This window comes from Condylura cristata, unplaced genomic scaffold (assembly GCF_000260355.1).
Source record: "Condylura cristata isolate star-nosed mole 26May11 unplaced genomic scaffold, ConCri1.0 scaffold00019, whole genome shotgun sequence".
Lineage (NCBI taxonomy): Eukaryota > Metazoa > Chordata > Mammalia > Eulipotyphla > Talpidae > Condylura > Condylura cristata.
Window position 1 is genome coordinate 16,408,306 of NW_004567120.1, and position 23,451 is coordinate 16,431,756.

The 23,451-nt window shown below is 39.9% G+C and overlaps 1 protein-coding gene across 1 annotated transcript in view; it reads left to right on the forward strand.

Moving 5' to 3' along the window:
- Window positions 1-22,126, forward strand: part of VSIG1 (V-set and immunoglobulin domain containing 1) — a 41,355-nt gene extending 19,229 nt beyond the window's left edge. Inside the window, exons 4-10 of the mRNA XM_012727065.1 lie at window positions 5,088-5,251; window positions 8,410-8,517; window positions 13,741-13,939; window positions 17,272-17,427; window positions 17,817-17,936; window positions 20,624-20,765; window positions 21,561-22,126. Coding sequence (XP_012582519.1) covers window positions 5,088-5,251; window positions 8,410-8,517; window positions 13,741-13,939; window positions 17,272-17,427; window positions 17,817-17,936; window positions 20,624-20,765; window positions 21,561-21,888 — 1,217 coding nt within the window. The 3' untranslated portion in view covers window positions 21,889-22,126. The remainder of the gene's footprint in view (window positions 1-5,087; window positions 5,252-8,409; window positions 8,518-13,740; window positions 13,940-17,271; window positions 17,428-17,816; window positions 17,937-20,623; window positions 20,766-21,560) is intronic.
- Window positions 22,127-23,451: the final 1,325 nt, after the last annotated feature.

The following is a 23,451-nucleotide window of genomic DNA, read 5'->3' on the forward strand; positions in this document are numbered from 1 at the left end:
GAAGCGGCTTTAAATTCTCAGTGCTGTGCTTTAACCCGCTGCGCCACCAGGGAGGGCCTGGATTTTGTTTTTAAATCCAGCCTGCTACTCTGTGTCTTTTTATTGATGAGTTTATCCCATTTATATTTGGGGTTAATATTAATATGTTAGCATATGTGTTTGCCATGTTTTTTCCTTTTTTTGTGATTTTATTCCTTGCCTTATTCTGTTCTTATTCATTCCTCTGCTGATTTTGGTTTTAGTACTTGTGGTATTTTTTAAAGTGAGGGTTTAGTAGTAATGAATTTCTGGAGATTTCTGAGGTCGTTATTTTCCTTCATAGAGGAAGGAAAGCTTTTCAGGGTAAATTATTCTTGGTTGGCATTTGTTGACTTGGAATTTGTTGACTATATCACTCCATTCTCTTCTTGCCTATAGTGTTTCTTTGTAGAAGTCTGATGTCAGCCTGACTGGTTTTCCTTTATAGGTTTTCTGTTTCTTCTCCTTCATCATCTTTATTGTGTTTTGCTTTTTTGGACTGTTGGAAGCTTTACTATGATGTGTCTTGCTGTACTTTCCCTTTCGTTGTGGTAATTTGGTGTTCTTCTAGTTCTAGTTTCCTGTATGTCTATTTTCATCTCCTTCTCCATGCTTGGGAAGTACTCTTTGATTATATCCTTCTGTAGTTTCTTGGTTCCTTTGTCTCCTTACCTTCTGGGATTCCTGTAAGTTTTATATTTTTTGCACATGCTGTCAGGTAGTTCTCAAAGTGCTTTTCATTCATTTTCCTCTGAGCACAGTGTAATCAAACCAGAAATCAAGAACAAAAAGAAAAAAAGAAAAATTTTGAACACTTGTGACTCTTAAAAAAATATTTATTTATGCATGCATGCAGAACTGAGGTGCAGGCCAGAGGTGCAGGGACAGTGAGAGGATTCATCAGAGACAGAGTGGGGAGCAGAACAGGCCGACTGACAAAGTACACTGCTGAGGGGAGCAGCAGGTGAGACAGTAGTGGTCTGCCACGCCATGTAGATCACCTCCAGGACTGGAGGTAAAATTCATACTGAAGCGGCTGCAGCTGGCCTGTAGTGCTGTGCCACAACTTTTTGTGCCACCAGGGAGGACCAACACTTGTGACTTTTATAACATACTTGTAAATAATCTATGGTTCAAAGAGGAAATCTCAAAGGATTTTAAAAATAAACTCAATGAAGGTAAAATATAATATTACAAAAATATGTAACATGCAATTAGAGCAGTGTGCAGAAATTTATAAGGTAAATGGTTACATTTGAAATAAAAATGTCTGAAATCACTAATTGAAATTTCTCAATCAAAGAATTAGAAAAATAAAAATAAAATAGGACCCTCCCTTGTGGCGCAACAGCTTAGGAGGCAGCATTGCAAGCTAGCCGCAGCTGTTTCATTTTGACTTCTAACCCCAGCCCTGGAGGTGACCCACATGGCACAGCAGACCTCTCCTCACCCACTCACTGCTCCTCTCAGCAGTGTACTTCGTGGTTCTGCCTGTTCTGCTCCCCACTGTCTCTGGTGAAGCCTCTCATCGCCCTGTACCTCTGGCCTATGCTCCAGTTCTGTATGCATAAGTAAATAAATCTTAAAAAATAAAAAGAAAGAAAAGAAAAAGAAAACCAAAACAAGCACAGGAAGGAAATAATAAAGAGTTGAATCAATGGATTTGAGATAGTAAAAGTAAAGGGAAAGTTAAATAAAAAATATGGTTCATTATAGAAAAATCACTAAAATCGACAAAATCCTGACAAGGAAGGTAAAAATAAAAAAGACAAATACAAATCATCAGTATCATAAGTGAAATGTGGGATCTCACTAGAGATACTATAACCATTAAAAATATAATAAGGGACTATTAGCAACAAATTTACAAACATATATTTGAAAACTTAGAAGAAAGGGATCAATTTTTCAAAAACAAAAGACTTCTAAAACTCACTTAATACAAAAGTCGATCACCTGAATATCTCCATAACTGTTAAAGAAATTGAATTCATAGTTTTGAAATCTCCTGGCAAAGAAACCTCTAAGCCCAGCTACTTTCACTAGAAATCTTTTCCAAATATTAAAAAAAAAAATTAACACCAGTCTTACACAATCTCTTTCAAAAATGGAAGAATAGACAACACTTCAAATTCATTTTAGGAGATTATTATACTCTGATATCAAAAGCACACAAAAATGGTATAAAAATAAAAAAAAAACTATAGGCTTATATCTCTCATGGATTTAGATACAAAAATTCTCAACCAAACAGTAACAAATTTAATCAGGCAATGTATAAAATGAATTCCACATCATGATCAAGTGGGATTGATTTCAGGTGTACCACAATGGCTCAACATGCAAAAACTGTCTGGTATAACTTATATCAATAAGGCCAAGGTAGGGAGGATGAATATGTCAATGGATGCTGAAATACACATCTACACTGGAGTTTTGGTGGAGGCTACGTGAAGCGTGTATACCTATGGAGGTGTGAAATTGTACCCTCCGAATTATATAGTCATGTAAATGACTTAAATTAATTTGTAAAACTTAAAAGCAAAAAAGGAGTTAATGACAACAAATGTTGGCAAGGATGTGGAGAGACTGACTCACATATTATTGGAGGAGATGTATGTATGTTGGTACAGTCACTCTGGAAAGCAAAGTGGGTTTTTTTTATAATATAATTATTTTTACATCATTTTGTGCATTTTTTCCATCTCAGTTGTAATCCCTGTGGGCTTCCCATCACCAAATCACCCGTGTGCCATCACCATAGTCCAGTGCATTTCCCTCCCCCCACTGTTTTTTATCCCATTCCCAACTCCACCCCTGTAAAATGTCTCTGGTATATAGCTGTTCATTATTATTATTATTTTCTCACCTGGTCCGTCATACTCCTGCTATGAGTGAACACATCTGGTATTTTTCCTTTTCTTTCTGGCTTATTTCACTAAGCATGATCTTTCCCAACTCCATCCATGTTGCTGCAAAAGGCATGTGTTTTTTTCCCTTTTTTTTCTTTTTTTGGTTTGCTGAGTAATATTCCATTGTGTATATGTACCACATCTTTTTAATCCAGTCATCACAAAGTGGGTGTTTTTGAATAAAATAAAAATAAATATGTAACTATTTTCTGACTTAGCATTATACTCTGGAACATTTATTCCAGAGAAATGGAGATTTATGTTCACACAGTAATTTGTTCATAAATCTTCACTGGCGTTTTATTCAATAACCAAAAATCTGGAAACAAACCCAGATGGCATATATAAACAAAAGGTTAAACAAACTGGAGCATACGTACCTTCAAACCCTTCTAATCAATAAAATGCAACAACTTCAATGAACTTTTCAGTAATTATGATAAGTGAATTTAAAAATCTCAAAAGGTTTCCATGATTTAATTTAAAACAACATTTATGAAATGACAACATTTTAGAAATGGAAGACAGATTTGTGAGTGCCAGTGCTTAGGGTCAGGATGGAGTTCAAGGGGGAGGTGGGTGTGATTGTAAAGGTGCAGCATGGTATTCCTGTTCAGTATCATGATTTTGGAGATTGTTACACAAACTTACACATGTGACAAAACTTCTTTCATTCATTTATTTTAATGAGGTACCACTGTTTTATATCCATGTTAATATTTCAACATTATAAAAAAATCTCCCCTCCGCTGTGGTCCTCATAGCTCTCCTACCACCAAAGCAACCCTAGTCCTGCACCACATTCCACTGTGTTCTCACATATGATAAAAATTGTATACAACTAAAGGTGCATAGGCACACACACACACACACACACACACACACAAACCCTCCCCCCCCCCACACACACAGGACAAGTAAGCTTGAAGAAATATGAATAAGATTGGTGGATTGCATCACCTGTTTCCTGGTGATGGTATTATCCTTTAGTTTTATGAAGGTTGCCACTAGGGAGTAGAGTGGACAAAGTGTACATAGGACCTCTGTCTTATTTCCTGGAGTGCATATGTAGTGCTTATTATCTAAATAAAGATGTTGGTTAAAATTATTGAGGGCTCCAAAGAGATTTTGCTATGTGGATTATTTCTTTATGTGTATGTATGTATGTGTATATATATGTATATAAACACACACACACACATATTAGGCATGCACTAAAACTAAAAAATAAAAGGCATAAAAATACACAAGCTCACATTCCATAAAGCCTCCAGAGCAATAACATTGCCTGTCATGAAGCTTTTGAACATTACATTGTACACTCATGAGAGGACAATATTGATAAAGGGAAATGATATTTAATATTATTATGAAAAATTACAATAATTTTGATCATGTAGGTTCCCTCTTCACCCCCTAGTGGTCTCAGAGACAGGGTGACTAACTCATTTTGGTTTGCATAGGACTTACTGGCTTTGGCGTCAAAAGTACGCACAAAACCAGTATGGCTTGCCTGAGATTTACCCAGCTTTAAAAGTGAAAGTTCCACATCCAAGAAACTCCCTGGGTCTCAGGCAAACTGGGGTGTTTTTACTCTATATTCATGGACATTTTCATGAAAAGCCATCTTTATATAAAAGTAATTCCCACTTCAGTGTTCTTATGTCACCATCACAAAGGACTTGAATATCTTCACATTGTAATTTGTTAGAAACTCTCATACCGTCATCCCAATTGCTTGTTTAATTGTCTTTGTTTTAAGATTTATTTATTTATGCATATAGAACTGGGATACCCAGACATGTATGGACGGGGAGAGGACTCACCACAGCCAGAGTGGGGAGCAAAACTGGCAGATAGACGAAGTATACTGCTGAGGGAATCAGCAGGCGAGATAGGAGAGGTTTTCTATGCCATGTGGGTCACCCTGGAGGCGGGGATCAAACTAATACCGAAGTGGCCATGGCCAACTTTGCAGTGCTGCGCTTTAAACCACTGAGCCACAAGGGAGGGCCCACTTGCTTAACTTTCTAGTGTAGTTCATTCTACCTTTTGCTTCTCACCTTGGATTGTTTAAATATGATATTGACATTGTAATGAAAATGTGTCATCAGAGTATTGTGTGTGTTTTTGACTCTTTGATGATTATCTTTTCAGGTCAAGTCAGGGTGGTGCAAGTAACCATCCCAAGCAATGTTGTGAATGTGACTGCTGGATCTGATATCACTCTCATCTGCACCTACACCAGTACTCTGCCCTCCCGGGACAAGCTTTCCATCCAGTGGTCCTTCATGACTAAGAAGGAGTCACAGTCACTTACCGTAAGGACATTTTTTTTTCTCCCTGTAAACTATTCCCCTTCATTAGTTTTGACTGAAAACTCTTGGGGTCAAAGTGTGGAGTAATGATAAGCCAGAAAACAGCAGCAAAGTCTCATATGTAGAATGTTTGACGATAGCTATTGAGGGAAGACCATCATCTGAGCAACTTGACCTTTGCCATTTCTTCATGTCCAGTTATCCTCATTCTGTGTACGTCAATATCAAGCACAGTATGAATTACAGAGCAGACAGGAACGGTCTTAATATTCAAATGCATGTCCTAATTGATTGGCAGATCTCTGTCAAGTGTATTATTTGGAAACTATTTGTCAAGGAGCTAGATCATTGTGCTAGACTTAGTCCTGAAGGCATGAGAGCTCCCAAATAGTTGGAGATGGCCAAGGTAATGATGAGCCCTCACTGATCAAGAGCAACAGGAGGCCTTCAGATGATAGAGAAAGAAGGCTAGGGTCTGTGGAGCGAGGTTCCCAGAGGAGGGCAAATGAGCAAGCTGCTTATCCCAGGTTTTCTCCATCTAACCTTAAGGCTAATTTCTTCAAATTAGCCCAAGGACTCAAATGTGTGTGTGAGTGCATGTGTGCACAGGTGTGTGTCAGCACATGTGCCGTGCAAGCCTGCATATGTCACTGGAGGGAAAATATTTGTACCTTTCATTGGATTTTCAAAAGGATACATGATCCAACACAAGGAGATCAGTGAAGACATAAATCAGTATGGTTTGAAACAGTTGGAGGTCATTGAGTTGGACTTTGAAGAAAAAGATGGAGTTTGATTAGTAGAAAGATAGAGAGTAAGTTGCGTGGATTGGGGGAGACCCAAGGGCAGTTGTGAATAAGAAGGGTGCATTAGTTTGGAGAAACTACACCTTGGACATTGTGACTTCAGTCATCACTGGCCTTGGAGGTTCTGCATCCTCTCTTGACCTGAACACTTGTTTGGCAAGAAACACCATTCAGAGGGGATTCCATCAATGATACCCTGTAGTCAAAGTTAAACAATTTTACTCATTACTGGTTACCCTACACAAGTATTTGAACCACTCTGTGCCTCTCTTCTAAATGGGTGGAACAGTAATACTCTTCTATATAACTCATGGGGAATCAAGTGACACAATGGATGTGAAAACATTTGGAATAACATAAAATCCTGTAAACTTTCTTCCTTGTAAACATTATCAGAAGCAGAAAAAATTCTATAAGTTTCTGTCACCTGAAAAGCCATGATCCAAAATTTCACAAGTCGCAATCAACTAAGAAATCATCTCTCCTATTTGTAGTCTTCTCTTTTATATTGTGAATGGCTATCAGTGTGCCATCTTTTTTCCTTTTTAAAATTCAGCTCCCTGACTCATCTTTACTTTTTTTCCCTTTTTATTTTATATATTTTACATCATTCTTCATTTTGTACATTTTTTCATCTCAGTTGTAATCCCCCTGGACTTCCCCACCACCACTTCACCCACGTGTCATCACCATAGTGACTCATCTTTTCAATACACTATCTGTAGTCTTCATTTTTGTCTTGTTTTGCCAAGAGGGTCTGAATTTTGAAGGTTTTCTTTTCTTTTTTTTTTTTTTTTTTTTTTTTGAATTTTGAAGCTTTTTAATGCTTGGTACTTAAATCAAGATGTCTTCAATTGCATGGAGGCCAGATCAGGTCAATCTGAGTTCAAAACCACAAATTCTTCTTTATGCCGCCTCTAAAACTAGAATTTATAATGCCACTTCTTTGTTGAACTCTGTGGCTGGTGAACAGCTGGGAGATACAGAACTAAAGAACTTATTACCTGCAATGAGTTTTTTCTAGACCTAGAGATGAAGAAGTACATGGTGTAAGTTATTGAACTGAGTGTGACTCAAACCCAGGATATTTCTTAGACAATTTCTAGAAAGAACATCTATTAATGAATAAGTATTAAGTATTTTATTTACTTGCCATTTTCCTTATCCTTCAAAATATCAGGTACCTGTAGGGAAAGTAATTAAAGTTGTCTATTCTTTAGGGCTGTTCAAATCAAAAGAGGTTTTCTGCTTCGCGTTACTGATTAGTGAGAACAAGCTTCTTGATCTTAACACATTCTATATGTTTCTCCAAATGCTTGGGACTTGTGTTACTCCTGTACCTTAGCCACATGGGGTACAAGGCCATATCTTTGCTTGGAGACACTGAAGAACACTTCCAAAAAGGGAAACTTTCTCTTTCTCCTCTTTTCAGAGGGAAGAACAAAAACAAAAACATTGCAACCTTCTTTAAGTCCTTACTTCTAGAAAACTAGAGTTCTTCCCTCTTTTCCTCATGTGTTCCAGGCATATTCTTCTCTTTGTTTTATCAGATGAGTAGTTTTGGAGCCCCAGTGGGAATTTCCTGATGAATGTCTGTTCTACTTCTTACTCTGCCTCTCGCTGGCTGGTTGATCTTAGACAAATCACTTAACCTTTCAGATAAATCACTTAACCTTTCAGAGATGCAATCTTCCCATCTGTGAAATGGGGTTACCTCATAGGTTTGCTGTGAATATTAAGTGAAATGATGCTTTTGATGCACTAGGAAGCCTTCCACATTGTAACCTACCATTCTACATTGTAAGCCTTCCACAATGTGAGATTATTATCAGCATCACTACTGTATCTTATCCAAACCATTAGTCATGGGCCCTAGGTAATCCAGCCCAAAAAATACACTTAGTGACTTCAACATCTGGGTCAGACTTTGGGGGGGGTACATCCTAATCCAGGATTGACTTCAAGTTCCTCTGCCTTGGATTGAAGAGAGGGCCCGTCCCCTTCTCTGCCTTTTTCTGTCCCTGAACAGAGAACCTGCTTAACAATGTTGCCGATATCCTTAGTTGAATTGGTACTTTTCAAAATGGGATTTGGTATCTATTTCAAATTTTCCTTTTGAGCACATCTATGCATTTGAAATTCTGTAGCACATGTTATATGTTAATCTAGGGATGACTGGTGGGACATTTGTGGAATGATAAAAATGGACTGCTGTGCTCTTAGGCAATTCTATATTATAGGGGAATAAACTTTTCCCAGCCTCACCCCAAGTGGTTCATTCAACTCCTGGGTTGATGTGACAGTGTACAATGTAGCATTCGGCTCTCAGATCCACCCATTTCTGCTCAAACACAGCACAGCCCGTGCCTCAGTGCTGAGGGTATGGAGGAAAAGGCAGTCAGTCAGTGTCTAAAATTGGCGCATGCAAGAGACGCTCGGGGAAGATGTAGCTGGACCTCTCAGGTAAGAACACCTGTTGGCTATTACTGGGCCCTTTAATTGTTTGGAGCCTCCAGCTTATAGAAGAGGGTTGGGAGGGTCTGCGTTAGGCAATAATCCAGATCAGCACAAGACCTTGGCCAAAAAGAGTCTTGAGGTTGCTTTCTCATACACGTATCTGGAATTCTTTTAGCCTCTTCCAAAGAACTCGGGGCTCGATGGCTGCATATTCTATCCTCCCAAAATCATTTTGTTAAAGAACCAGTTGACTCCAAGACCTATTGTCTCTCATTGCCCAGGGAAGGATGTCCCCTACTGATTATCCCTTCCAAGAAGTTCCTTTAGTGAATAGGGAGTGCAGAAGTACACAACACATCTCACTGGGATGGCCAGGGTAGTGGTTAGCTTGTTCCTCCTCTTAGAGAAGCCCTCCTCTCAGAAGACATGGACAGCTTCAAAGGATCAGTCCCTTAGCAGGGACTTGTGGCTAAAGACTCTGAGCTCCCAAACAGGTGCACTGACCTGAAAGGTTTGGATGGTCATTTGCAGGACTCACCCCAAGTGATTCATTCAACTCCTGGGTGGATGTGACAGTGTACAATGTAGCATTCGGATAGCCTTAAAAAATATCTGTACATACTATATTACTTCACCTCTGGAATTCAAACTTCCATCCATCACAATAGTAGACCCCTTTTACCTGTCTACCGTCCCTTTTCTCCTTCCCTTCTGGTAACCACTATTTTCTTCTTACTGTCTAAAAATTTGTTTCTTTGCTGTGCTTGACAACTTCTTTTTAGAAACTAGTGTTCTCATATTCTCTGACTGCTCATAGTCTCCAAAGTAACCTGAACGCTACAGGTAACATTCTATCAACTATTTTGAAAGTGTCTGCAGGATGGGGTTGTTTCACCTCCTGCAGAACATTTGAAAGTAAATGGGGGTGTTGGTTTAATTGCTATGATTGGGATCCACCACTGGCATTTGGTGCATAGTGGCTGGAGACACTAAATATCTTACAGTATGTGGACAGACCCAAACAAGATAGATGCTAGTACTCCCATTGGGAGACACTGGCTTCTTTCCTTCCACAAGCCCCTTCCCTCAAAGAGTATCTGCCCTGGGTCCCATTCCCTTGGGTTTCTATATTGCTAAAAAAGTAAATATATTTCTCTGATAAATTAATTTAATGCTAAGATGTTAGGGACTTGCGACAGTTTATTTTATTCTCTTCCAAGGAGTGCATTTAAGCAGATATCCTCTGTGCTTTTCCAAAAACAGCAATTCAGATGGTGGACAATCTCCGGCACGTGACAGGTTGGTGGAAGACTGGTTAGGAGGAAGAAGGCCTTGCTTTTGTGTTCTATTACTTCCATGTGCCATCCCAAACCTCTTAGTACAGTCCAGAGAAAAGTCTAACTTTGAAATCTTTGCCACCCTTTCTTCACACTCTTCCATGGTGAGCCCCTTTATGAGCAATGCCGGAAAACAAGAAGCTGAAGGGAAAGAATGAGTGTTCTGCTGTGACCTTTCAGGCCTTCCACATTCCCAAAAGGAACCCACAAAACAGCTTGGGAGGCTAATGGCCTTTATTAACTGCAGCTCAAACTCAAACAGAAATCAGAACAAATTCTTTCAACCCTTCTTGTTTAAACTCCAGCCTCTAGTAAGAGAGTAGTGTCACAAAGCTGAGAAAAAAATTTTTTTGGACAAATCTGGCTCCCAGCTGCATGGCCCCCTGTGAATAAGAACTTGGCACAGTAGGAGGGAAAAGCTGTTACTGTAGCCAACAAATGTCAAGGCATCACATGGAGACCCACTCGGCATGGGAAGCATCATGCCATTGAATAGCAGCAACCGGAAGAAGGGCCTGGCGGGAAAAGGGGATGGAGTGGCCCCAGAGGGGGAGGGTACTTGGGAACCATTTTCCTCTCTTACCACATGACTGTGTGCACTATGTCAGTGTTCTCAGTGGGAACTGGGAGGTCTGGATGCTAGGTTTGGGTATAAATTGATTATATGACCTTGGAAAAATCACTTTCTCTAATGGGGCCTCAGTGTCCTTCACTGTAATAGAAGAGGGTGAAACAGAGGTTGCACTCTGGAGGTCTCTGGGCCAGAATTGGCTGGTGAATGTATATTGGTTGGCCTGTCTAGTGTTTTTTGTTTATTTCTACAGTTTGAATACCTTGTTTGCTTTGGCTCCCCCATTCCCACTGTCCTCTATGATCTTACCACTCTCCACCACCAATTCCCAGCCATTTCCCATCTGTTTAATATTCATCTGACTCCTGAAGTTTCCTCAGCCTTAGGAAGCATGAGCTAAGTGACCTCCAGGGGGGTCTTATAACTAACGTGCCATCATGAGGCCGGTATCACCAAGGGGCAGGCTGAGAGGACATTGGAGAAAAGTAAGGCAGTCTGCCATGAACACAGCCACAGAAGAAAAGTGGGTAAAAAATTAACAAGCACCAGTTAAGGTGATGCTTGGGTGGATTTTCTTAAAGCAGGACTTGCCCCCTCCCCAAGGGATGTGGCCTGCTGAACATCCGTGGCTTTTCCTGAACCTTTATTGCTTTGATCTCTAAATTGACAGTATACTTTCTTTGAAAAGTAGACAAACCTCAAAGGATCATGAGCTGGGCCTTGGCCATTGTTTGGCTTTGATTTTGAAAAGAGTTATTCTTTTGTGGAAAATAGAACCAAGTTCCACTCCTTCCTGTGTGATTAGATAAGCAGTTTCAGGAAAACATTTAATTTTTTTCTCTTTTCAAGGACAGGGTAACAGCGTGGACTTCCCCTAACAGAAAGCCCCTCCATCTACATGTGTGGCCACTGTCTAGCCTCTGGGACTTTCTTTCTCACACAGAGCCCTGAAGCCAAAGCCTTTCTCTCTTAGGTGTCTATTGTTACCCCTTTTCACCCCCATTTCTAGACTAATACCCTTTCCTGTTATTTGTGGAAGGATAAAGTTTATTAGATCACAGTGTCCAGAACTAGGGTAGAAAGATTGGTGAACATACTTTTCATAAGGAAGTTTTGAGTCCAGGGCTTCTTTACTTATTGCTCATTTCACCTTGACTCACCCCCAATTGTGAGACTTTTCACTATGGCTTCTTTCTATCCCCCAGCCCTGGACTCAAACACAATCTTTCACTCTCCTGCTCTCTGATGAAACTAGGTCTTACACCTAGGTCCTCTGGGACTCACTATAGGCTGTAGTCAAGGCTGTAGTCAAGGATGATGTTCTAGCTCATTGTGATGTCATCAGGTTTCACTATAAAAGAGGCCGACTTTGCCCCTGTCTGCCTTGGGAGCTGCGCTGGGGGAAGCAGCCACATGCCTAAGCTGTAGAGGGGTTCCTGGATGGACCACAGTCTCCATTCCAGGTAAGGGTCCATGGGACCGAAATTGTTGATTAGAAAGTAAATGAGCTAGTGAAATACAAAGCCAGATATCATGGGTGTAAACTCAAATGAAGATAATAGACCTTTAATGAGTTGAACCTCCTTCTGGTCCAGTGAATATCTTAAGTTAATGCTGGGTTTCTGGTTTGTAAATTAAACAAGACCACTCTGGGGCAAAAGTTTGTGATATCAGTAGGTGTGACCTGATAACTTGAACTATAAATGGCTCATTAAGGGCAAGAAAGAAAGCTTCCTGCTGCCTTAGCTAAAAGAGTTTGCCTTCCTATTTAAAGGAGAAAATATTTGGTTTATTTATAGTCTTCTCTCTCTCATTAGTCTATTAAGGTTAAGAGCTTGCCACAAAGTGGGTTCTCGGGCTGTCCCAATTGTTAATTTTGTGTGTGTACATCTTTGGGCTTCAGTTTCTTCTGTAAAGTGAGGAGAGTGAATTAAGTGAACAATATGACTTCTAGTGTGTTTGATGAAAATCGTCCCATTGGTCTGGGGTAATGCCAGTTATGTTAAACAATAATCACTTGATTTATAGACATTCACCAACTAACCCAGTGTGTACACAGACTGTGTACCAGAGGGATCACATAGTTCAGTGATTCCCCAAGTTCAATCACCATGTCTTATCTTTATGATTCTGGTCATATTCATGGATCATAAGTATTACTTTGTGGTGTTTTCTGTATTAACTTGGCTTCTTAAAAAATCTTAAAATAGCTGTTAATCTCACTATAAGCCATGATACCCATGAAGTCATATGTTTGATGTGTGATATGTTTCTCCTAACATAAATTTTTTAAAAATTAAGTTTTCATTTATTTGTGGATCATCTAAAAACAACTTATATGCTTTTACTTGGGAAATACTCATCAGACTTTACTGATGTATGATCAGATGTGTGAAGTAAAGTTTTCAGGAGATGAAATAAATATTTCTTATCACAAAGTAGATTGCCATGGTGATAGAAGGCCACCTCCATTAACGATGTCACAATTAGGCCAACCTGTGGCTAGCACAAAGATCATCTGTCTGTTTCTACTACACGACTCTGCTCCCACAGTTGTCATTATCATCTAAATATCCACATCTTTAGTGGTGATGAGACTAGAATTCAGATTTTAAGTCTAGCAAATTGGAATAACAAAAAATGAAACTTTTTCTGAATTGTGTACACTTGTTTGTCTAAGTGAAATAATTCCAGTTTTGCCTTCTGCCATGGAAGAAAGGTGGTAGTTGTCATTGACTAAGTACCATCTAGGCCTTTTAGTGGACTTGTTTTATTCTCATACTACTGCTAAGAGTAGATGGGACCAGGTGATTTCTCAGGGGACCCTCTGTGCTGGAATGTGATTCTTCCAACTTTGGTTATCCAAAGGAGAATGTGTACATGAAGGGAAACCAGAGAGTCCTATTGGGTAAAACCAAATAAAAAAATTATAAAGTGGAACAAAATGGATGGTTTTGGTTTTCCCATCAGGCATTTGTGTCCAATATGAGCTTTCTCCAGATAGACTCATTAGGTGAGCATCTATCTCTAAGCTTAGGAGTTGAAGCTGTTGGCTCCCTGTCTACTAAGATAAGCACATCTCCCTGCCCTGATGATGTCACAGAACTGCTTTGATCACACATGAGGTAATGGCTGTGCACAGCAGTTGAGAAACAAGTGTCCCCACTGAGTTCCCACAGGGTACAGTCCCATTCCCACAGGAAGGAAAAATGCTTCTTCTTAACAAATATGGTAACATTGATAGAGGGAGATTTCAAATAGCTTACCCTAGCCCTGAGTATTCTCCATTTCTCATTTCTGTCATTTTTTTTTCTGTCCTAGATTTACTACTTTGCAGGTGGAAAAGCTGAAACTGCTGGGAATTTTAAAGATCGAATTGTAGGGTCCACCAGTCCAGACAACGCATCTATCACTATCTCGCGTATGCAACCAGCAGACAGTGGCCTCTATATCTGTGACGTCACCAACCCACCTGACTTTACTGGAAATAATCAAGGAGTCATCAACGTCAGTGTACTAGGTATAGACATTTATTTCTGTCTTTTCTTGGAGCAATTTGGAACGTTACAAGAGCCAGGGCAATGAGTTATGGTGCCAATAAGGTCCCAAGGGTAGGTAGTCTCACTGCTCTATTTTTTTTAAATAGGATACAGAGTCACATCACCTACCCACTCCACACAGAAACACCGAAAGATCACTCCAAGCATGTTCAAACAATTGTCAAACCAAAAATGGCCACTAAAACGACAGACTGACAGTAGCTACCCCAACTTTCAGGGATTCCACAAGGACAGGATGAGAGTACATGGGACAAGGCACAGGCCCACTAACCATTACTAGCAACTCTTTAGAGGGAACTTCCAATTAGAGACAGTGTACCCTGGAGGAGACGGCTGTCAACTTTGTAATCTCTCCTCTGCTACATCTTCTCACCATTAAATCATTCTTTTAAAACAAATGAGTGAATGCTCATAGCAGGAGTATAATGGACCAGGCGAGAAAATAACAAGAATAATGATCAGTCATATACCAGAGACATTTTGTGGGGGTAGAGTGGGGAATGGGATCAAAAACGGGGGTGGGGTGGGGGTGGGGAGGGAAGTGCATGGGATTATGGTGATGGCACACGGGTGACTTGGTGATGGGAAACCCGTGGGGATTGCAATTGAGATGGAAAAAAATGTACAAAATGATGTAAAAATAAACTGTTATAAAAAAATGAGTGAATGTATAGCTAATAAAATAACAGGAAGGTTCCTTTTTAAAATGGCTATACTATTTGGGAAAAGGACACATGTTAAGCCAGAGTTGAGAATTTATATAAAATATTATGTGTCATTGGGAAAACCATATCCACTCTTAAATGAATTTAGAGTGGTTCATTTATGCAACCTTTATTGGTGCCTACTTAGTGCCAGGAACCATGACGTTTGCAGACAAGAAACATGGTTTCTGCTCTTCAGCAGGTCATAATTTTGGCGATTCCCAGGGCTCCTTATAATTGCTGAGAGGACAGTGGGAGTTTTTCCTCTCATCTGCAGACCCAGCAGGTCCTGTCTGCGGGCCTTCAGAAGTATGGAAAGGTGGGATGAAAGGGCTGCCAACTCTTGTCAACTGTGGAGTGGAACTAAGTGTCCTCCTGCTTCTAAGTAACTTGAATGAATCTAGTCACTGTGCCTCTCCATCGCAGGAAAGGAGAAATCCGATCAGACCAGTGACTTGATAACTGAATAGCTTGTAAAAGCAGCAGTTGGGAGCAAGGTGCACAGCTTTGGAGAGCTTTCAGCGTTATCTGGACTTGCTTTCCAGATGATGCTAAAAATGAACCAGCTCCTTACTGTCAAGTTTGTCGTTGAGCCTACCCTCCTGGAAAAGGAGGCAAGGCAGCCAAGGCTGATTTTAGAGCAGGGTATCCCAGTTTTTACTTTGCTGAGCCCTGTATTAGTTGTTGGGGCAGTTGGGATGACCATTCATTTGACATATTTCCATTAGCTAGTACAGTCCTGGAAACACAATATCTAAAAATTAAAAAAAGTAAAAATCACCCAGAAAGAAGTTGGAGTAGTTTTTGTATGCATTTTGAACGATCATCAACTTCTTTCTTCCCTTTGGCACATTAAAAAGAAAATGAATTTAAAGAAGGTTTGAGAACACATTAAAACATTTACATTTATTATCTGAGGTGAGCCTTTTCCTCCCATTCCAGTTCTGTCTAAAGCAATAACGCTAAGTGGTAGATCAATGGGTTTGCCAGTAAACCACCCAACTTCTACTGGGGACTTTAAATGGATGAAATGATAATTTAATCCTGATTCGGTAGTTTTAGAAGTTATATAGGTTTGGGATATGATTCAAAGTGATTCACTTAGTATTTGATTAATTAAAAAAAAAGGTGAAAAATGTGTTTAGCAAAAAATGAATGCCTATTTGGGTCTGACTCTGGACTCAAGAACTGAATCTAAGTCATTCCAGATTTGTGTTTGTCGTTAAGTTCAAGTCCTGGTGCCTGACTTGGTGATGAAACACCGCGACTTAATTTTCTGTTCAAATTGTTCTGTTATGCTGTAAAGTTTTAAACATGGTCGTGTCTTTTCTAACGGAAGTTTCCAAATCTAGTGATAGCTGCAATGAACTTCCAATCAAGTAGCCTTGTTTAGGATAGGCAAATCAACTAGCTGTTTCCATCTGAGAAAATCAATCATGAGAAAAATCTTTCACTGCTTTCCCCGAAAGACCCCATTATTGCTCCCTCCTCCTCCTCACTCCTAAAACTTGATCCACCTGATCAAGGCAAGGTAGGATCTTGTATTCAGCTGTCCAGATCAGAAACCTGGCCACAATCTTTGACTCCACCTTCTTCCTCACGCCCCCATATCTGCTTGGTCACTGAGTTCTGTTAATTCTACTTCCCTAATACCTCTTGTATCTGTTCCCACCCCTCCTTCGCTCATGCATCCATGGTGTCAAAATGATCCTTCTAAAAGGTGAAAGTGAGTGTGGTTGCTCCCCTGCTAAAATTCCCAGTTTGCGGCCTAAAATACTTGAAATGCAAAACCATCCAGTTCTGACCTCCACTATTCTCTAGCCTCATCTCTCTCCCCCTCATGCTTCTTTAGCAGTGTGTCAGTTATTTTAGAATTCCTGGTGCCTAGAACAGTGCAAGACATACAGAAAGCTCTCAAATAAATGCTTGTGAAGAATGAATAAAGATTTCAGGATCTTGTAGCTGCCCCCTCTAACTGCCATGGCTCCCCCCCACCCCCGCCACTGAAGAGGGACACAGGCAAATACACCAACCAGGCTCTGTCACTCCCAGAATAAAAAATGCCAGAAAAAAGATACATAAAAGGAAAACATGACAAAAAATGTGAACTTAAAAAAAAAAGAATAGGGTATTTCTAATTATTGAAGTGTTCTATTTTCCTATAAACAGTACTTCAAAAGTATAACCTTTGTCCCTTGTTGTTTAGTGTTTGCTTACATTTGGCTTTTTTAGTAAGAGCATATTTTAAGGGACAAGGAGGAAATTCATGATTATGGATCTCTGAGGTTGAGCAGTGGAGATGCTAACAGATCTCAGTGGCCGGGTGACTGCAGGTCCTTGCACCTGAAGTACTCTACTCCCACCTAGTGGAACAACCAGGGAACTGTCACAATACAATTTTTTTTTTCTAAGTTTCGATGCTTTTATTTACATAGGGATGAGTCTCAGAAGGAAACTTCAAAATCAGAAAGGATATGAATCTCAAAATACATTTTTAAAGATTAGTCTACAAAATGAAAGTGAGGAAGTGACTATGTTACAAACTGCATTCATCTTGCAGCTGTTTACTCTTTGCCATTGCCTTACAGTCAAACCATCTAAGCCCTATTGTAGCATTCAAGGAATCCCAGAAACTGGCCATCCTATATCTCTTTCTTGCCTCTCGATGCTTGGAACACCTGCACCTGCATACTACTGGTTTAAAATTGAAGGAAAAAACATCGTTCCAGTGAAAGAAAGTTTCAGTAAGTCTAGCCCTCGGCAGCCCGTGGCAAGGCCTGGCATATGCCGTTGGCTGACAGTGTTCATGTGTTGGCTGTTTTCTCTGAGAAGTCAGTCTAATATATTTCTGGGAGGTGATGTAGAATGTTTGTTTCCTAACAAGATGATTGTGGGTTGATCCTTCCCCCAACTTCTAGAACTCAAGCCTGTTTGGGGGGCAGACTTGATGGGTATGCAGGGAATGGGTTAGGTCCTACCCAGGGAACCTTTGGAGTAGTCCTGAGGAGGGTCTAGTTGGACCTTAGATCTCAACGGCAGGCAAGTGTGACTGAGCAGGCATTGAATGATGTGCTACATCAGCTTGATGTGTAGCAGTGAAGAGATTTCTGAAGTTCTTTTCTGCTTCTGACAGACCCAGCCACCGGTATCTTTGTTATTGGAAACCTAACCAATTTTAAGCAAGGTTATTACCAGTGCACTGCTATCAACACCCTTGGCAATAGTTCCTGCTCAATAGATCTAACTTCTTCACGTGAGTTGATCATACAACTTTAACAGTTTCTTCTTAAATATCCTGCACTGCCACCAAGTAAGTTAGTTAGGATCTGTGGTTTATCTTGTCTATGGGGAGTTTTTGTGCTTTTTACAGTTGGATATTGCGACTAGTCAACCTAATATAGAATGTTCACATTAACACCTACCATGTGCCACATACTGTCCTAAATTGTTTTCAAAGTTAATTTGTTTATCTTTTTCTAAATCACTCTCAAGTAAGTATTATGACTCAAATAAAAACTACAGTCTTATTGATAATACCAGACTGAATTTCTTTTGGTGATGATGTTGGTAAGTACAGGTGAAACTGCACAGCTGTGTCAAATATGTAGCTCACAGACTTCCAATTCTAACTAAAGGCCACTGCCTGTAATAATAACAGTTATAATAACACTCAAACCTACAGTCACTGTAGCTAATATTTGGGTACTATAAGCTTTATCTCACTCAATCCTCCAACTACTCTGTTTAGGAGGAAGAATTATATAGTTAGCCTCACTTAACTGAAAAGGAAACTGAAGCACAGGGAGGTAAGTGACTTGCCCAAAGTTATCCAGTTAATAACTGGATGCCTCTAAGCCTCTATCTTTCAGTTTAAAGGTTCTTAGTTACTCTTTAAGAGATATCTTGCCACAGCGCTAAAGAATCAACCAATAATACTTAAGATCATGCCATCTGATCATTTTTTCATTTTTTCTTATCTTGGATATGTACCATATCCAGGGTGGCCAGTCCATTGAATCATTGCTCTCTTATAAGACTGAATTTTTTCCTTTCATTTGTCCTGAATCAAACATCTTCAAACTCCAGGTTGTTCCTTAAATCTAATCTTACTTTCAATGCTGATATCACTTTTCAACGTAAAGAAACTCATCTTTTTGGTCTGCTTTTTTTTTTTTTAACTGTGGTCCAATTCTACCCCAGTCCATTGACCCCCTTTTTTTTTTCCCCAGCTCTTCTTCAGTTTTCTTTTGCTTTTCCATCAGTACAGTTGTACTGCCCTTGTGCAGACTTCTCGGATTTGTACTTGTGTCTTGCTTCCTTTTGAATCCTCTTTTCAAAGATGCCAATTTTTTGGCTGCCTTCCTTCCTGCCTACCTTCCTCAAATACTGAGCATGTCCTCTATGCCAGAGACTGTCCCAGAGGAGGGAGGTACAGTGAGTAATAAGGCACATAGCTTACACTCAAGGAGCTCAGTGTAATCTAAAGGGACAAAGAGTAAAATGTGTTAAGTGCTAAAGGACAAGCGTGCAAGGGGTCTATAAGATACCAAAGAAGAACCTTCAGTTTATGCTCATAGAACTAGAGGCAGCTTTACCAATGAAGTGCTATTTGAGCTGGATTTTGAAGGAATTTGCAAAGTCTGTTTATTTATAAAACAGGGATGAAGGTGAAAGAAGATCAAAGCGGAACAATAGAGCCCCGGGCTATCAGTCCTTGCTGGGGGAGGAGGGGGGAGGAGCCCAGAGGAATGTTTCTGAAGAGAAAAAGCCATAAGAAGATGATAGATTGTCGGATGTGTTTGAATCTATTGAAAAGAGTTGAACCAGTTTGCTGGACAATCTGGGGATTATTGATAATACATTTTTAAAAATCCCCAAGTAAGGAAATAAATGACCTCAGGGAAAATTTTTAAATGTTGTGCAAGGAGGAATCACATTATAGCAGCTGTATTTGTTATCATAATATTACAAACTTTGAGGTCGTAGTTACATCAAAGTGCCCTGACTATATTAGGAGAATGTGGCAGGGTGTCAGCGGAATGGAATGAGTTAAATCTTCAACTTCTGGAGTAGGAGGTCAATAGAAATGATGAAAATTGGAAAAGGTAAGACAGAACAAGGGTAGTATTGTAGAAAGATGGAGGCCATTACCAGAAGTTTTTTAAAAGGGCTAAGACTGGTGGCTTTTAATGACTATGTCTCAGAGACGGGAGAAGTAAAAAGAAGACACGCTATTTTCCTCTTGGAAGCCTAGCACAACTGTTTGACTTTGTAATTATGCACATGGATGTAGTCATTTAATCACAACGTGTTGAGAATGATCAGGCAACTCAACCAACTTTTGTTTCAAAATAGAAGATGTTCAGCCTTATTGGAGGGGAGGCGGGTGGTGATGGGCTTGCCAGGAACCCAGACGTGGTCTCTTGGGAACAATTGCTCAGTGTTCGTAGGTCTGGCGCTCATCTGGATTGTCTCACGCTCATGAAGTTTTTCCATGGAGTGAGCTAATAAACCAGATGCCTGTTCATGGAAACAGCATATCCCTTTCCAGCGACCAGAAAGCATGAGGCTCATTGGCGAGTATGGGATCTGTGTGGGAGAAGCATGGCCTCACCTATGCTTTGGGAAGGTCTTGAAATGCTCTTGCCTTTAACAGAAGTCATTTCCCTGGTGAGCACATTGCAGTGCCATGGTGGCTCTCTCAAGAACCCAGCAAATGTTTACTGCAGGCCGTCTCCAAACTTCATTCTGAAAGGACCCTGCCTCCCTCAAGTTGGCATGTTTTTTTGTGTGTGTAACTATGAATGGTTGAGCTGTGTAGTTGAGCCAGGCAGCTTCCTCAGGATATGATCGTGTCGAATTTTCCTGAAGGGTCACAGACACGTGTGTATGAGGCAGACAGCATGTTCATCTTCCTAACTAGCTGCTTGTATCCTCCAGATCCCGAAGTTGGAATCATTGTTGTGGCCTTGGTGGCTACCCTGGTAGGTGCTGCCATTATCATCTCTATTGTGTGCTTCGCAAGGAGCAAGGCAAAGGGGAAAGAAAGGAGGAGAAATCCTAAACCCACCACAGAACTTGAGTAAGACGTTTTATTGTTTTTATTTGAATACAGGCATTTCTCAGGTGTTTCTCTTTCAGCAATTCCTCAGCACTCCTTTTAGCATAAGACATCAGAGGAATCTTCCTGCTCTTTCTCAGTTTGTAAAAGAATGATGGCTACTATTTACTGAGCCTAGAGCCAAAATTTGTTCTAAGCACTTTGTGTTTATCAAATCTTTTACCCACCGTGACCACCACTTTAGAAGCAAGAAATGTTTGCTGTATCATATTAATATACTTTTGTTTCCACCAACAATCATAAAAATCTATTTTTAAACTTTTTTTTTATGGAACAAGAGGCCCACAAAAGCAAGTGCTTAGTGCCTGTGGAAGACGCAGCCTTGCCCACAACCCATGCTCCTAATCACTCTGCTATTTCTTCCGGAATGTTGACTCATGCATTCATTTGTTCATATTTCAATTTCTATGCTTCCCCAACTTGTATTGGGTACTGACTGTCACGTTTGTGCTGGATGGAGTAGGAGCTAGGGCTGCCCCCGTGCTATGGATTTGACATTCAAAGACCTTATTAGGTCTTTAGACTTTCATCTTGACATCTTTCCATCTTCTTGAACTCTCACATTGTTGAGACCTAACCTTTGTTCATCCAAAATGGAAACATGTGATCTGATAGTGAATCAGAATATGAGAAAGCACAGAGGTCCTGAACAGTCTGGGACCTATGGTCACTGAAGCTTCCGAGCCTATGGCTCCACATGAAATGTTAAAGTTAGCATTTCCTTAACTTGTTCTTTCCTGGGCCTTCTTCCTGCAGGCCAATGACAAAGATTAACCAAATTGTAGAGGACGAGGCAATGCCATCTGAAGATATTGTCCAAGTAGAAGCAAGCCTGCCACCTACCTCCCAGGAGAACGACCCTGAGATCACCATGGGGCCAGATCATGAGCCTATCCCCGAGTCTGCGCCTGCTACGGGGACTATTCCAGAGTCTGCCCCAGGCCAGGGGCAAACCCGCGTGCCTGAGCTTGAGATCCAACTGGAGCCGGAGCCGGATCCCGAGCCAGAGCCCGAGGCAGAGCCTGAGCCCAACAATGTAGTTGAGCCCTTATGCGATGAGGAGAAGGGAGTGAATAAGCCATAGGCTGGTAGCTTAAACACAGTGTTCATCACTAAGGAACCCATTACTGGCAGCTGGAATTCCATTGGCCTTGCCAACCTTCCACTTCCTCCATCCTGACCATCCACCCGCCTTCTAACAATGTGCTCCTACCATTAATCCAAAATAAACAGGTCAAGATAACTACTAAATAAATGCAAGGGTTCCTTATTGCCATCATAGAATACTTACAATTTTACTAACATATAAGCATAACTAATGATAAGGCAAATGATTTCTAACTCAGTTTAAAGTGTGTTACAACAACACCTGGTTGTACTTCAGAAAACTACTTGTTTACTGTTAACTACTTTTTGTTACATTCCACATGACAAGGTGACATTAACTGCATTTAATATTATTTCAAGGATTAGTTGTAAAGGTTTCCCTGTTCACTTTCACAATGACCACTAAGAAATGAATTCACTAGCATTATCTCACAGAATGAAAAAGAATTCCAAAGAAGTATATGTAATTGGTACATAACAACATTTAAACTAGACCTTAAAAATGAACTCTTCACTCATTAAATTTCTCAAAGGCCCATGGCCCATGCTACCACACCAGTATCTAAGCAGCACATTTAAAAATAACTCAATTTCCAAATGCAAAGTAATGTACAGGAAGACAATGCTATTTTTCCTTCAGTAAGTGTAAAGTGTTGCTATTATAAGTGATGCACAATTTTGAATGAGTTATCATGTGTCTGATGCGATCTACTTTGGAAGTTGAAGTAGGAAATTGCTTTGAATGAACATTTAAGACCACTTTAGATAATATGAATTCATTGTTCAATCTTTTTACTGTTGGCCATTAATAAAGAGATATCATTTTATAAATGTTAGTTATGAACTCAAATTGATACCACCTCTTTAACTGTTAAAAAGTTTTTCCATTGATTATATTTCACCCATATCTTCCTTGAAGAAATTTACAGGCAGACCTTTTCATTTGTGTAATCAAGCAGATTTTAATCTTAAGGTTCAATAAATACTACTCAATAAAATCTCATTTTAATGACTCGAGGTAAATCTTTTAGAAAAATGCTATTGATATACTTTATATACAACAAAATGCACCTATCTTAAGTGCACAACTTAATGAGTTTTGACAGATGTATACATCTATCAAACCACCACACTTCACATAGAACATTTTTAGCAAAATATTCCTTATGCCTCTTTGTACGATCCCATCATCCTCTACTTAGGCAGCCATTGATTGATAACCATGGATCTCTTTTCCATCAATAGAGATTGCCTCTTGCTGGCCTTCATACAAAAGGGGTCATATAGTATGCTCTTTTCATTGTCCAATTTTCTTTTAAGGTGAGTCACTTTCAAATGAAGTAGTGAATCTGTCACATCCAGGTTTTCATGTAGAGGATTTTCTTAAACTGAATACCCCTTTCTCTATAGAGATTATATTTTACTCACAATTTTAACATGCAGATCTGCACCCCTCAGGCAGGAATCATTTATCACAACTGAGGTAGATGCCTTTAGGTTTTAGGGTAGACTGAAATTAACACTATGTATTTTCCATGTG